The 15033-nt window shown below is 34.5% G+C and overlaps 1 protein-coding gene across 4 annotated transcripts in view; it reads right to left on the bottom strand.

The window, feature by feature from the left end:
* The window catches only part of LOC145283588 (uncharacterized), a 148934-nt gene that overhangs the window by 24215 nt on the left and 109686 nt on the right, over nucleotides 1-15033 (bottom strand). For all 4 annotated transcript variants that reach the window (XM_080132512.1, XM_080132514.1, XM_080132515.1 and 1 more), the window contains 4 exons: nucleotides 12077-12121; nucleotides 4675-4777; nucleotides 2495-2602; nucleotides 1-89 (listed from right to left, as the gene is read on the bottom strand). The exon at nucleotides 1-89 is cut by the window's left edge and continues 12 nt beyond it. In XM_080132512.1, the coding sequence (XP_079988638.1) occupies nucleotides 1-89; nucleotides 2495-2602; nucleotides 4675-4777; nucleotides 12077-12121 (345 nt within the window). The remainder of the gene's footprint in view (nucleotides 90-2494; nucleotides 2603-4674; nucleotides 4778-12076; nucleotides 12122-15033) is intronic.

Consider the following 15033-nt stretch of genomic DNA (forward strand, 5'->3'; position numbering starts at 1 on the left):
TTTGTGATAAGCCATTCATATGTTTTCTACAGTCAATGAATTCAACTGTCTTTGTTGCTCCATAAACAGCACACCGTGTATCATTGCCACTAAAACAGAAAAAGCTTAAATATTACATGACCAGAAGAAAGTGGGAACAACGCATGCGCGCGCACACACACACATACGCACACACACACACACACACACACACACACACACACACACACACACACACATATATATATATATTTATTTAGTAGAAATGGTAATTAATAAAAACTGAAGAAAGTGCTCCTTTTTCCGCTCTTCTCCAACCCCTCCCCTGATATCATTCACTCTTTCATCCCATCATAACGAACATTTCTGTAAAAGTCTGAGGAAGCTATAGACGGCAAAAAAACAAAAAAAAACAAAAAAAAAACAAACAAAAAAAAACGGCCGGGTAGCTGAAACAATAATGTAACTTAACAGAAAGATACGGCAATAAAAAATAAAACGTATATATATATATATATATATATATATAGATAGATAGATAGATAGATAGATATGTACATAGAAAATCTTGTTGAGTATTGAAATATTTGGAGCATAATCACAAAATATTAATAATTTCATAAATTTTGTATTCTACACGTATTCGATGTAAGGGTATTTGCACCATGCACAGGAAAGATTAAGAAAATATTGATTTACGTTACAGTTAAACTTCTGCATATCAGTACAGTCAGGAAAGCATGTAGAAGGAAGGGAATCCAAAGTCTAGCTGTTCGAGTGAAGAAACTATTAGAGTAGAAAGCTTACTGGAATTTAGGGACCTCAACAGTGAAGGGTGTGATTTTGTTGCTAAGCGGGGTTGTTTTCTTTTACAATCATTAGTAGCAATAAAAGCAGATATTCAAATTTATTGAATTTTATCGCTTTTTTTTAAAAACATCTTTTTTTAATCAGTATCTAAATTCTTCAAAGGCATGAATCATGTACCACATATTTTCGAAAAAAAATCATAATCTAAGTAATTTTGTTTATTTTGTAGCCGTAAACAATGTTTTTATGTTTGTCTGGTTGCAACATATGAAATACTGCTCTTAATTGCTGCTTTTGTAATTGTGGCTGAATCAGGAAATGTCTTCAATGTGCAAACCTCCGTGTATAAGGTAGGAGTCCAAAACCTATATCTGTAATCTATGTGAATATTTTGTCAGGGCGGATTAGGATACTCTCAGCAATGCATTGGGGGTAGCTTTCACAATCATTAGCCGTAATGAAGGCAAGTGTTAAATTTATTGAATCTTGTTCATTTTTAAACACAAAACTTGCTTTAAGAAGTTCAGCATTTTTGATAATTTTACATTTAGAAAATTCTGAGAAATCGAGTCGAATTAAAACAGTACAAATTGTACACGGACATTCAAATAGTTAAAACTATCATTCGTACGAAGGCAAGTCTGTGCTAACACTACAAAGGCCATGAATGACCAAGTTCACTCTCTTTCTCTCTCCTCTGGTCTTGAGAGTGTTGTACAGTGGAGAAGGAGGTGGCTGATTGATTTTGATGTATCTAAGACCAAGCTTCTATCTTTGCATCGCCAGCACTCTGGTCCCCGTCTTGCGTCGGTTTGGGTGAATGGCTCTCATCTTGGAGAGGCTGCATGTTTTGACAAGCTTCTGGGTCTGACATTTACCCCTGATATAAAATGGAACACTTACATAAAATCCGTTGCAAAAGTTGTTGGAAAAATGGTGGGATCATTCTACCGCTCCAGTAGATAGCTCACTGCTGATGCAATTCTCTACCTGTATAAGAGCCAAGTGCGTCCAAGGATGGAGTACTGTTGTCGCATCTGAGCAGGAACTGCTAGAAATGACTTATCCTGCTTTGACAGAGTACAAAATAGACTTCGTAGCCTTGTGGAGGATGTCCTTTTCTCTTCCCTGGAACCCATTTCCCACAAAAGAGCCTGTCTCTGCTTTATCGTTATTTTCATGGCAAGTGCTCGTCTGATCTCCAATCTCTGGATCCATCCTCGTCAAACTTTCACGAAAACACTTGTCTATCTGAAACCACTATCCATAATTTTCCCACCCTTTATCTGTGCCTAAACCTAAACGTAGATTCCATGAAAAGACTTCTTTCTTAGAACTGCACGCCTATGTAACTTTCTTTCGTTTCCCTGCGATCCAGCTAAAATATGGTCGTCTTCAAGTCCAACGAAAACAAGTTCTTGATGAGCCGTCCACTTAGGTAATCCAATTGACAAAATATTCACTATAAACGATTGCTAGATATTGTCTCATTGACTACTGTACACTCATTACTCTTATCTTCGAGTGGCCCCCGGGCCTTGATAAGTGGTGACTCTTTTGCAAAAAAAAAAGTCTTATAATGAAAATTAGAAACTATTAGTAACTTTTTATGTATTTAAAATCGTAGTGGAACATGAAAGAGGTCATACAATTTTATTGATATAAAAGGTTCAAGTTAAAATTTATTATAGTGCATTATACTTACTTGTACGTTTTTATAGGCAGAAAACGGAGTTCCTGGTCGCTGACTGTTGTTCTGTCTCCCCAGTAAAATATTCCTTCACATTTATAAAGGCCTATCCAAAATGTTCCTCTATGAAAATATAAATCGAAACCTCTCACTCATAGGATGTCAAAATAAAATTACATAAAGTAACAACACCTATTCCACTAGTAGTAGGGCATTTTTTAAAAATTTATTTATTAATTTATATATTAAATATGACACATTGCCGATTAGATGTAAGAAGTTTCCGTGAATTAGAGGCCACATATCCAGTGTATATCCTAAGATTGGATTTGTGAAGAAATATGTTTTTAACATTACATTTAATTTTATGCATATTGACATAGGCAGGAAAGAATGAAAAAGTGGGTTATTCCAAAAGAAAGCCGTTCGCAAAGAAAAAGAAGTAAATTTTCCCGTATCTCGTCCCCTCTTTGAGAGATACGCTTTTGCTGCTTCTCTGTTTAGACAAGGGTTTTCACGTTGATAGGTTATAAGTGTAATTATATATATATATATATATATATATATATATATATATATATATATATATATATATATAGCCAGTAGAATTTAGTTTCCTACAAGTACATCCAATGTAACAACATGTGTATACCAAAGAGTGCTCAATGAGTGAACAGAGCAGGTATATTAAATTTATTTATACAAACATTGATGGCTACATATGTACGGGTGATTACAGAAACATGTATGCACATATGTAGCCATCAATGTTAGTATAAATTTTAATATATATATATATATATATATATATATATATATATGGTGTCACCCATACACTGATGATTGCATAAGCATGGAACATTAGTGCCTGTATGTATAACGAATAATTATGATTTAAGTATAATTAAATATATACATACGTCGGAGCATATTCCATTGAAGTCCTTGCAAAACACACGCCCAAATACAACACTGCCACAATGGGACAGAAGCTGGAACTTAGCAGATAGTGCGCTACATATTAGGTTAAAGACTCTTTGGCATTCAAAGTTTTGCCTCTTCGGAAAAACGGTCAAGTTCCCAAATCTCGTAAGAAAACGAAACTTCGTCCTGGTTCTCGTGCAGTTCGAAAGTAACATCAACTCCCTCAGGCATGCAGAGTCTCGGATTTGCTCCTATTTAGAATTCTTATATACCAATTGTGAGTAAATTTCTCATGTGTATTCCACAACTTTCTTGCTCGAGTTACAATCATATGCATTTGATTGTTAATTGTTCGCTTATAAATTTTCTGTTTTACTATAGTTTATGAAAGAAAACTATGAATAAGCGCATATTTAATTAACTAGTCTCTTGCTAAGATCATGGAAAAATACTTGGCTCATTCTGATGCAATACTCTTTTTGTATAAGAGGCGGGTACGTCACAAGATAACGTACTGCTGACATACTTGGGAGGTGCCGCTTAGGACACCATTCGTCGTTTGGACAGAGTTCAAAATCGACTCCAAAATCGAGTGGGGTATCTCTTCAGATCCTAACATTCACAACAAGAAAGGTGTTCATTTATTGCTTATTGTACCGTGATTAAAGTGGAATTTACACCAATAGAACTGTTTTCGCAAGGGTTTCCGTTTGTGGAACACGTTACGAATGAACTGCTATTTTTACATTTTTAATATTGTTATCAACAAATATGCACTTTTATGTGTGTTCATTTTTTTTATAATTTGGTCGTCTTCAAATCTAATGCCAAGTACTGTCTTCACATGTAACCAAACATGGTCATACAACCTCTTTACCTTTTTTCTTCCAGTGGCATCTAGCCCTGATAAGAATGTCCCACTCCGAAAAAAATACTTATATGATCGACGCCATACAGCAAACAAAATTCTCAATAAATAAAGTAAAAAAGCCAATGCAAGTTTTTTTTTTATAAAACGTGTGGCGAAAATGGCTGCAAACTTCAAATATGTTTCTCAAATTAAAAAAAGAAAAAAAAAACAGATTCAAAATAAGTATGAAAGTTATGGATTGGGTGAGTATAATGAATCAATATATTGCTACTACATTAGTTTAATATGATGAAGTTAAGAATCAAACATGCGAACAAAGAACTTCGTCTTATGTAATACAGTATGAAAGGAGATACATATTAAAATGTCTGTGAATAATTTATGAAAAGTCACTACTTACTGAAATTGTTTCAATGTTTCAAACGTTGCTTTTGAATTAGGGATGAACCATTTCCCGCCTGCAAACGTTGTATGACTAATCATTTGAAAAGCATTCTGGCATTCTGAAAATTTGAAAAATAAATATTAACTTCGATTTCACCAAAATATTGATAATTGTTTTCCGATATAATATATTGCATATGACCTGAACAGTAACTATATATATATATATATATATATATATATATATATATATATATATATATATATATATATATATAGTTTAGTTCCTTCAGCCGAAACCAAAACTTATGAAGAATTCTTGATAAAATTATTTATAAAACAATAGGTTACTAAGGTGCCATCAGCTAAAATCGAAACCGAAACCAAGACTTATGAAGAATTCTGGATAAAATTATTTTTTGAAAATAGATTATTGGAGTGCTATCAGCTATAATCGAAACTGAAACCAAAACTTATGAGGAATTCTTTATTATTTATAAAAAACATAGATAACTTAAGTGCTATCAGCTATAATCGAAACCAAAACCAAAATTATAAAGAATTCTTCGTAAAATTATTTATAAAAGAATTAAATAACTTGAGTACCATTAGCTATAATCGAAACCGAAACACATTACTCATAAAGAATTCTTGGTAAAATTATTTATTACAAGAACTGGAAGTACAAAACAGTTAAACGACTCGGATGTAAGCATGATGCAGAAAATAACACACACGCTATCGTATCATCCAAACACTACCGTGTTTGAATATATGGTTAAGTGGCAGCTTTAGCATTTACAACTGCTTGAAAGCTTCACCGCTCACTCATTTTTCGACCAAAATTCAAACAATTATCACAGTTTATAAATCACCTTCTCAGCTATATTGTGAAAAAAATTCAATTTTCGTTCAGTAAAACAAAAGTTATTATGCATTTACTGGTGTTCAAAATTGTAAAAATTCGTAAGGAGGTGAGCGACGTTTTTTATGACTGATTTTCATATCAACCACGTCGCTCCAGTGACTACTGTTGATACCAATTCACTGCCCTCGCGAAAAGAAAAGTCACAAGTTAAACAGAAAGAATAAAAGGAAGATAATTTAGGGTATTTTATTGAAAGCAGACTATTAACGTACATTGTTATTACATGTGTGTATGTTATGTTTATGGAGACAAAAAATAAGACTGAAATTAAACGAAGAACAAGTGAATTCATTGGAACCCTGAAAAAATCATATATATATCAATTACAATAGAACAATGCGAGCATAAAAAGTAATATGGTTAAGCTTAAACACGGAAAAGTAAAGGTTGTTAAAACTGAAAAAGAGAAGGACAAGATATTCTAGTAAAAAATATTATAAATTTATAACTTAAAATATTGCAGCATTAAGAATTAAAAAAAAAATTCAATTTAACATTATATAATCAATTCTTAATTCTGCAATATTTTAAGTTATAAATTTATTATATTTTTTGCTAGAATATTTTGTCCTTTCCTTTTCCAGTTTTAACAACTAGTCCTTTACTTTTCCATGTTTAAGCTTAACCATATTACTTTTCATACTCGCATTTTTCTATTGTAATATATATATATATATATATATATATATATATATATATATATATTGATGACTATGAAGTGTTGTTAGTTGCTTAAGCCACAGATTATATAATTTGTCTTTGCCAGAATTTTTGTAATTCTAGAATCCATTCAGCTTTTGTTTTATCCGTCCCGCTGTTATCTCTGGCTCTGACATTTCTTGTTTGTTTTCGCTGCTTTTAGCAACATCTAGAATCCATTGGATCTCTTCATTGTAGGTACCCTCATTCTCAAACAGAGGACTCCAGTAATTTATATTTGTGTGTGTATGTGTGTGTGTGTGTGTGTGTGTGTGTGTGTGTGTGTGTGTGAGTGTGTGTGTGGAGTAAATTCCATTCATGAATGAGCTAAATTAGTTCTTTCGTTTCGGATGTTGGTGCATATAATATATAGAACATAAAGTGGTGTAATGTCTGGTGATCATAGATTAGTGTTCATGGAAGGATAAAGACAACATTTTTATAACTCATTCTATCCCGCCAGTTAAACGACAATCTTATACAACAGAAATTGCATTAGTAACAGATGTCGCTGAAACAAATCTGAAATAAACTCAAAAAGCAGATTAAAAGAAATTAGAACCAAAGAGTAGATTGGCACCATACAACGCACAGTATTTATGAAAACAGCTGAAATGTTATGGAAAATTATTCAGTGAACGAGGAAACACTGGCGAACCACAGGTAAATGGAAATATAAATATGACAAACACTTTAGACTTCCAGAAAGCTTGTAATTTAGTCTGATCCTCCAATAAAACGGTAGTGACTAACCTCGGTTTGTACAATGCAACATGGTCATGAGAGGTCAAGGATGATGGAAAGAACACAGAGAGGTAACCTCCATCCAGGCCTCCACTAGTGGCGCCAAGAGAGCACTGGAATATTGAGGATGTTTATTTCCACTCAAATTCTCGAGAAGCCCAGCGGTTGATGTCAGCGAGAAGTCAATTATAAACGACTGTTGCAAGAAGCTAAAGAGATTTACTATATGTAAAGAAGAACAGAGAGTACTGGAAATCTGAGGAGTTCCGTTCGAAATTCCGAGCATATTCGCAAGTTCAACAAGATACATCTAAGGATTGTTGGATGTTACATCGGTGGAAACGTTATGCGTATAACACTCAAGATAAGAACATTAGTCCGAATATCCAAATAATACGAATTACCAATTCTCATCGAAAAAAAATCCAGAAACTTAAAATGCTATTTTACCAAAATAATGCATCGTGCCACAAGCCAGTAAAACTTGATGAATTCGACACTCATACACAAAAAAATAAAACTAAAGAACAACCAACGATTGATGCCACGGAAAAATATCTAAAAATAAAAAAGTCAAAGAAAGAAATGTACCACCCAGAATATAACTGCACGAAAAGTACTGAAATGCTGGGAAAGTTTATCATCAGTCAGATTTCTAAGAAAGTAACCGGTTATTTTTAATGAGAACTCGATGATAAACGGCTGTTATGAGAACGATAGTTTAAGCGCACTGAAAATTTAGGGAGAAGATTCCAAAGAGAATGATTTTTTCCCCAATGATGGATCACTGACAAGGATAATAATAATAATTGTGATACCAAATAAAATAGGCTTGAGAGGTCAAAGAGAATAGAAAAACCGAGGAGAGAAAGCACTAACCAGCCCTCCACTGAATGAGTGCGAAGAGTATTCGGACCTTGGGAAAGCGTGTTGTCACCCAGATTCCAGTGAAGATTAATGGTCGTTACTAGCGAAAAAATCAATAGTAGGCGACTGTTGCGATAATGCTAAGTCATTTGCAAAGATTATCGAAAGAGGTGGAAAGTGCGGCAAATCTGTGGAAACTTGCCATTTAGACTCTTATTATCAATGAGTAATTTCTGATGATGTGTGAGAACTATTATGTTGAGAAGAAAGTTCTTTCGGAATTTTAAATTTGGATTTCAAATGATGCATTTACAAATAAGTTTTTGTTATGTTCCCTTTAGTTTACATATTATTTTAAAGAGGGATTTTCGCTCTGTTTAATAGTGTTAATTACAATCGTTTTAAAACAAGCATGTCTTCTTTTCAGAACATTGAATAAAAGATAAGAAAAAAAGCAAATTCACACAATTTTCTTATTTCAATTCAAGCTAGGCCGAAAAGCTGCTGAAACAGCTCGCAATAGCAATAAAGCGTTTGACCCGGGAACCACTACTGAACGCACAGCACAACAGTGGTTTCAAAAATTTCACGGCGGGGACAAGAGTCTTGAAGATGATGAGCGTAGTGGTCGGCAATTGAATATCAACAAAGATCAATTAAGATCAATTAAGATCCAGTCCACGCACAACTGTTCAAGAACTTGCTTCTGAATTATATGTAACGTATACGATGATTTCTAACTACTTCAGAGATTAGAAAGACAAAACCTTGATATATGGGTGCCTCACGAATTGAACGACAACCAAAAGAAACGCCGTTATGACGTATCAACTTCTTTTCTTTTACGCCACAAGAAAGACCCGTTTCTTGACCGGGTTGTAACTTGCGATGAAAAGTGGGTTCATTACGACAACCAGCGACGCCCAACTCAGTAGTTAGACGCCGACGAAGTTCCACGATACTTTTCGAAGCCAGGGTTGCATCAAAAGAAGGTCAAGCTAAATGTTTGGTGGTCTGCGACTGGTCTAATCCATTACAGTTTTTTGAATGTAGGCGAAACCATTACTACAGAGAAGTACTGTCAACAATGGATGAAATGCATCAGAAACTTCAACAACAACACCCAGCATTAGCCAACAAAAAAGGCCTAATTCTCCTCCACGACAATACCCGATAGCGCGTTGCTAAACCGATACTGCAAATTAGAACGATTTGGGCTACGAAACTCTGCCTTATCCACCATACTCTTCAGACCTTTCACCCACCGACTACTACTTTTTTAAGCATCTCGACAACTTTCTGCGTGAGAAATGCTTAAAAAAATCCAAGTGATATAAAAAAAGCCCTCATCGACTTCATCGCCACCAGAACGCAAGATTTCTACGTTACTCGCAAAAATACACCTGTTTTGTGTTGGCAAAACTGTTGATTCTGATGGTGCTTATTTCGATCAATAAAATTTTGTTTGATCCGTGGCATATTCATCTGAATTTACAAGTTAAAAACCACAGGAACTTTCTTGTCAACGTGATACTTATGAGTACAAATAATATTTTACAAATATAAATGTAAAAAGTATAACCTTTTGTATATGGATGATTGGGCATCATCATCATATTGTATGAATTCAACGATTCTATTGTTGGCATTGGTTCCCTCGATATTTTTATAGTCAAAAGTATTTTTGAAAAGACATCAGGTAATTACGGGAGGAACCAAGTGAAGCTGTCCAACATCTTAGGTGAAAGTGATTTTTATAGAACGAACTATTTTCGAACTTGGGACAGTCAAGTTCCCAGTTCATGCCATTAACCATTTGTCCACCGTCACCTTCCGGATGATCGGTAATTATTACTATTGCAGACATAAATTATTTTCAAGGAAAGACAGTTTGGAAATTCGTCATTTAATTTCGAATTTAATTAGTAGGTAAAGTATTACGTTTAAAGGGCAGTTATGTTTCGAAGTGAACAATTCCTGCTGTTGCTTCCGAGTTCAACGACTTGACAGAAATCCGGTCAGAGTCGGACTCAAAGGAATTTCCAGAAATTGTCAAATTTGTTTTACTTTAAATATTTATTGATGATCTATTAATGTTAAAAATAATATTAAAAAATATATAAGTTTTAAGTTAATTTACTTTACCGCAACAAGTGATTGATAGTAAAAGAATATCCGCGGCAGCCATTTTAATTATAGGTATGAATTGAGTATGAAACTAGAGTGGAAGCAAATAATGGCAAAGACTTGGCTTCTGCGTTTTCGACCTTTACTCACTTCCGATCCGGTTAGGTACTTAGTTCCAATTTATAGTTTGCCCCTCTAAAAATCACAGCAAGAACTCCTTCCTCTATCACTCTTTCCTTTTATCATATGTGCACCTAAAACCACACAGTATTTTTACGACGAGAGTTTATTTTCAAGGACCTCCTATCTGTGGAACACATTACCACGGTACTCCTACCCTACAGGTTTCAACATGGTCACTTTAAGTCCAATTTCAACAAATACTTGTGCAGTCACCCTTAAAGTTATCAAAATCATATCCATTCGATTCAATCCTCTCATGGTATTATTCATGATCCAACTAACAATCTTATTGATTCTTATTATCGAAGGTGTTGTGGTCTTGTTAAATGGTGGCTTATTAATTATATAACCGAACACTAATCGATTAACAATAATGGGATGGAAGGGAGATACTTGAAATTAGAGAGATTTGTTGTCACTCGGATTCAGGAAGATTCAGTATTTTTCATGAGTGAGGAATCCCTGGTAACAGCTGTTACGATGACTATACATGAGTAATAAGAACGATAGAGTGATAGAGTGACTAACGACACGGACTGACGACCCAAGTATTCCAAGTTTGTTCTACGAAAATCACTTTAACTTAGGATGTTGTTAAAATGGTCTTCCCCGTAATCGCCGATGTCCTTCTAGAAAGAATTTTTAGAAAAATATCGGGGAAATAATGCTAACAATAGAATCTTTGGATTCATACGATATGATGATGAATAAATATTGGATTTTAAATATGGTTTTGTAAATATGCAAGAGATTTGATTGTGTAGAGTATTTCTTATAAATTCTTAGTCGTCTTCAGTCGTTAGTTTGTATTGCAAGATGAATAAAAATGGATGTGTAGTATTTTATAAGCATGTTGACCAATGCAGAGTGACCTGGTCTATTCTTCTTCTTCTTCTTCTTCTTCTTCTTCTTCTTCTTCTTATTATTATTATTATTATTAGAAAAAAATAAAACAATTGATTTTGGAAAATGTGCATTTACTTCTTGGAGTGTTTTGTCAGGAATTTAACTCAGAAATAAAATGAATAAAGTCGATTTAGGAATTTTCGGAGGAGTTGTAGAACTCGGTTAGAAGTAAACAAATTTTAGCTTACGTGAGAGGTCATCTGTTTGTGTCCTTCGACAAGTGGTTGGAGTTTTCCTGGCGTGATAGTTAGACAGCAGAAATTAAGCTGTGAGTTGGCGAGAAACACGTTAACAAGCGAACATGTGGACAACCCCGTTGGAAGCAGCAAAGGGAAGAACCAGTAGAAAATGTAGAAAGAGACTCAACATGCCAAACTCCGAAAAGAGAATTCATAAGACGAATAAAGGCCGTGTAAAATATAACTCATTTTTATGACATTCTTTTGGAGTTTGGACAAATAAGAAGGTATGTGCGGTTTTGGTCTGAGACAAGCAGGCATAGTGTCATCCGTTTGATCGTAAGAAAAAAATGCCTATAAAAGTTTGTATCACGTTTGTTAACTAAGTGTATTTGTGAAGAAGCGGCCACAACTATACAGATAGGACACAATGACTATTTCTATACTCTGCATACACGCATTCATTAAATATCAAATACCATGTTATACATATACCAATAGACGATACCCGAGTCTATGTAATATACATTGACATATATAAGAAACACAGACACGTATATATACCATCCACACGTATAAATTATATATATATATATATATATATATATATATATATATATATATATATATATATATATATATATATGAGAGAGAGAATAAGAGAGAGAGTATGTATGTGTGAGAGAGAGAGGGAGAGAGAGAGAGAGAGAGAGAGAGAGAGAGAGAGAGACTTCAGCTATCCAACAGATTTAACACGAAAAAATATGAAATGTAATTATACTCACGCTGCACTGGATCCATTCTACACAATGGGCGTGCTTTCAAGTTATCTGTGAAAATATTATAAAGCAAGCATTAAATTTTCTCAATGTCTTTAACGTTTGTAACTCAACTCTATTGATCTAACGTTATTCTCCAACTAAAAAATAACAGGCCCGCATGTTTATTTATGAGACATTCGCAGAGACAGTCATTGAAGTAATATAGATAAGTTTTTTTGCTGTAACTCCTTGTTTACAATTCGAACTCTTTCTGCTAAGTTGAAGCGTGAGGTGTACTTACTGCCGCTGTTAATATTTCTTTAAGTTCAACCTTAGAAAATTCCGTATATTTTCTTTAGCGCAAACAACTTTAAACTATTTTGACCCACTACATGCGCATGCAAAATATACATTATTGCTTTATATTAAACGTTGAAAAGTAAATAATCTAATTCTATCAAACTTCCCCCACTAACGATCACTAAAATGTTGCCTCGGTGATAGTACATCTTTATACTTGACTGGCTTCGGGGCTTAAGAAGTTGTGATTCAGTTATAAAAAAACAAACTAAGATTTAAATTAAATCGTATTATTAATCGTATTAATGAACTATTTTGTCTTTAATATTGGGTTGGAGTAGCCGTTTTCTTGTGGGCGCCGTAGGTTTTCATTACCAGATGCCACATACAAATACATTATTTCTAAACCTTCTACCCCCGTATTATCTAACTGCACTACGTCGTTGTAGTTATTCTTTATAATTAGATCCTATATTGCATCATAGGAGAAGCATCATCACTATTGCCAAGATCTATAGACGAAGTAGTTCCTATTTTCCCCTCAAACTGACAAGTCCTCCCACTCTCCCAGACAAGACAGGATAACCATTAAAACTAGTTTGACTTAACACCCTTATTAACTGGATTAAGCACTCTTGCAAATACAACTACCATTTCATTTCACTATTCGAAAATAATGATTTCTTCTCAGTAACATTCCTCCTATTCTCATTGCCTGTTACCTTGAAATTCTATTATTCCGGATCATACAAAAAACGAACACATTATTAAAGATAGCTGCTCGATCTTCGCGCATTTACATAGATCATTTATCATTTAGTTTACAGTTATGCAAATCAAAACAGTCATAAGTTAAATATAGGCAAGTTAAAGCAGCTACCTCTGGTGATTTTTACATCTAATGAAAATACTGTTCCTTCGTTCTAAACCATCCAAGCTTTCTTTCTTTGTTCATTTAAATCAATAAAAAATATCCTTGTATCGATCGTCAAAACTTATGAGATGAAAATATGAACGAATCTCTGGCGTACGTCTCTGAAATTGATCCCACACCGACTCTAATGACGTTATAATTGCAAAATGAACTAAAAGTCACAAAAACATAGCTTTTTTGTTTGTATGAGTTTAACGTTAAACATTAAAAAATATGTAAAATATGTGGAATTTACAGGAGGGGGGCATTGCATAAACTTCCGCTGATTGGGGGTGGGGTTTTCATTATTTATACCGTGTTGGCTTATTTTCGTTATTGAAAACAACGGTTACAGCGAGGCGCGGAAAAAATCATTCCTTTCGACAACCACGCATGCGCGTCTACCGGCCTTCCTTGAATTGGTTAAAATAGAATAAAACATAACGCTATTTCGATGACGTCTTCGTGGACCAATGGATAAAAGGGTTCGCGTCGTAATCTACCGATTGAACCTTCCAGCACATGCATCGGATCGTTTATTTATTTTTTGAGGGAAAGTTTTAACATTTACACAGGGTTATTTATGTTATTTTTACGTTCGATTCTTCTTTATTTTCTTTTTTATTTCTCTTTTTTTTTTAAATATTTGTCCAAGCTCTTTTTTTGCCATAACTGCGTATAACTTTTCGTGCTTTTTTTTTGTCCCTTTGTCTCAATGTTTTATACTTTCAAATTAACACAGTTTTATTTGTTTTTTTTCTTTTTATTAGTTTTTATATTTCTTTTTATTAGTTTTTTTATTATCTTGGAGGCTAGTCTCGAAAAAGGAAGAAGCCGGTTGTTGCTCTTTGTTTTATACTTGGTGGTCATTTGCGCATGTGTATATTTCCTTAGAAAGCGGAAGTGACGTCGTCCATGTGTGCGTTCGTGTGCACGTGTGTGAATACATATGTATGCGTTAGCGCGTGTGTATATACACGTGAATGTGAATGTATGTACGCGAACGTGAATAAATGTACGTGTGTGTGGACGTGGGCGCGTATGTTTGTGTGCGCGTATGTATATGGCATAGCTTGAAATGTGAATGTGTGTTTTTGTGTAAGGCTTGAAAAAGGCTCGTACAAACGTAATACTTTACCTACTAATTAAATGCGAACCGAAGATACTTTTCAGGGCAATTTTTCACATCTACTTGGCAAATGCCTTTTTCGAGAAAATGTTTTAACACCTATACGACGCAGTTTCCGTCTTTCGTAGTACCTCTTTACAGCTCCTTCTTTCTAAAATGTCGTCCGGGTTCGGATTTCCTCTTCAGTCCGTGGTTACCCTTCGAGATGATTTTTTCATACCCAAATAAGACTGACAAAATCTTAGGCATGCTGGTGTGCCTAGTTGTCTCTCGCTCTGAGGAAGTGGCTAAGCAGTTCTAGATCCATCCTCTCTCACCTGTTAAGTTTATTGCTACTTGTGTGAGGTGCCTTTATTATGGAATGCTGACGAGCTGTTAAGGCTTTTTTCTCTGCCAGACTGCTCTTCCTCGAGACCGCTGTTTTTTTTCAAACTCTACTTTTTTTTTTACCTTGAGTTACATCTTCTCACTATGGATGGAAGATAAATAATTAGTTTGTGGTGACGTTCTGCAGCCTCTTCATTTGCCGGCTATGTTCTGCCAATTCCAGCCATTGGTGACATCTATATTGATCAGACATACCAGAGGCACTTCTCTAACCCAAGGGGTTTTCATATCGATCTCCCAGTGGAGTTTTCC

This window comes from Euprymna scolopes, chromosome 8, assembly GCF_053919585.1.
Source record: "Euprymna scolopes isolate OS-2025 chromosome 8, ASM5391958v1, whole genome shotgun sequence".
Lineage (NCBI taxonomy): Eukaryota > Metazoa > Mollusca > Cephalopoda > Sepiida > Sepiolidae > Euprymna > Euprymna scolopes.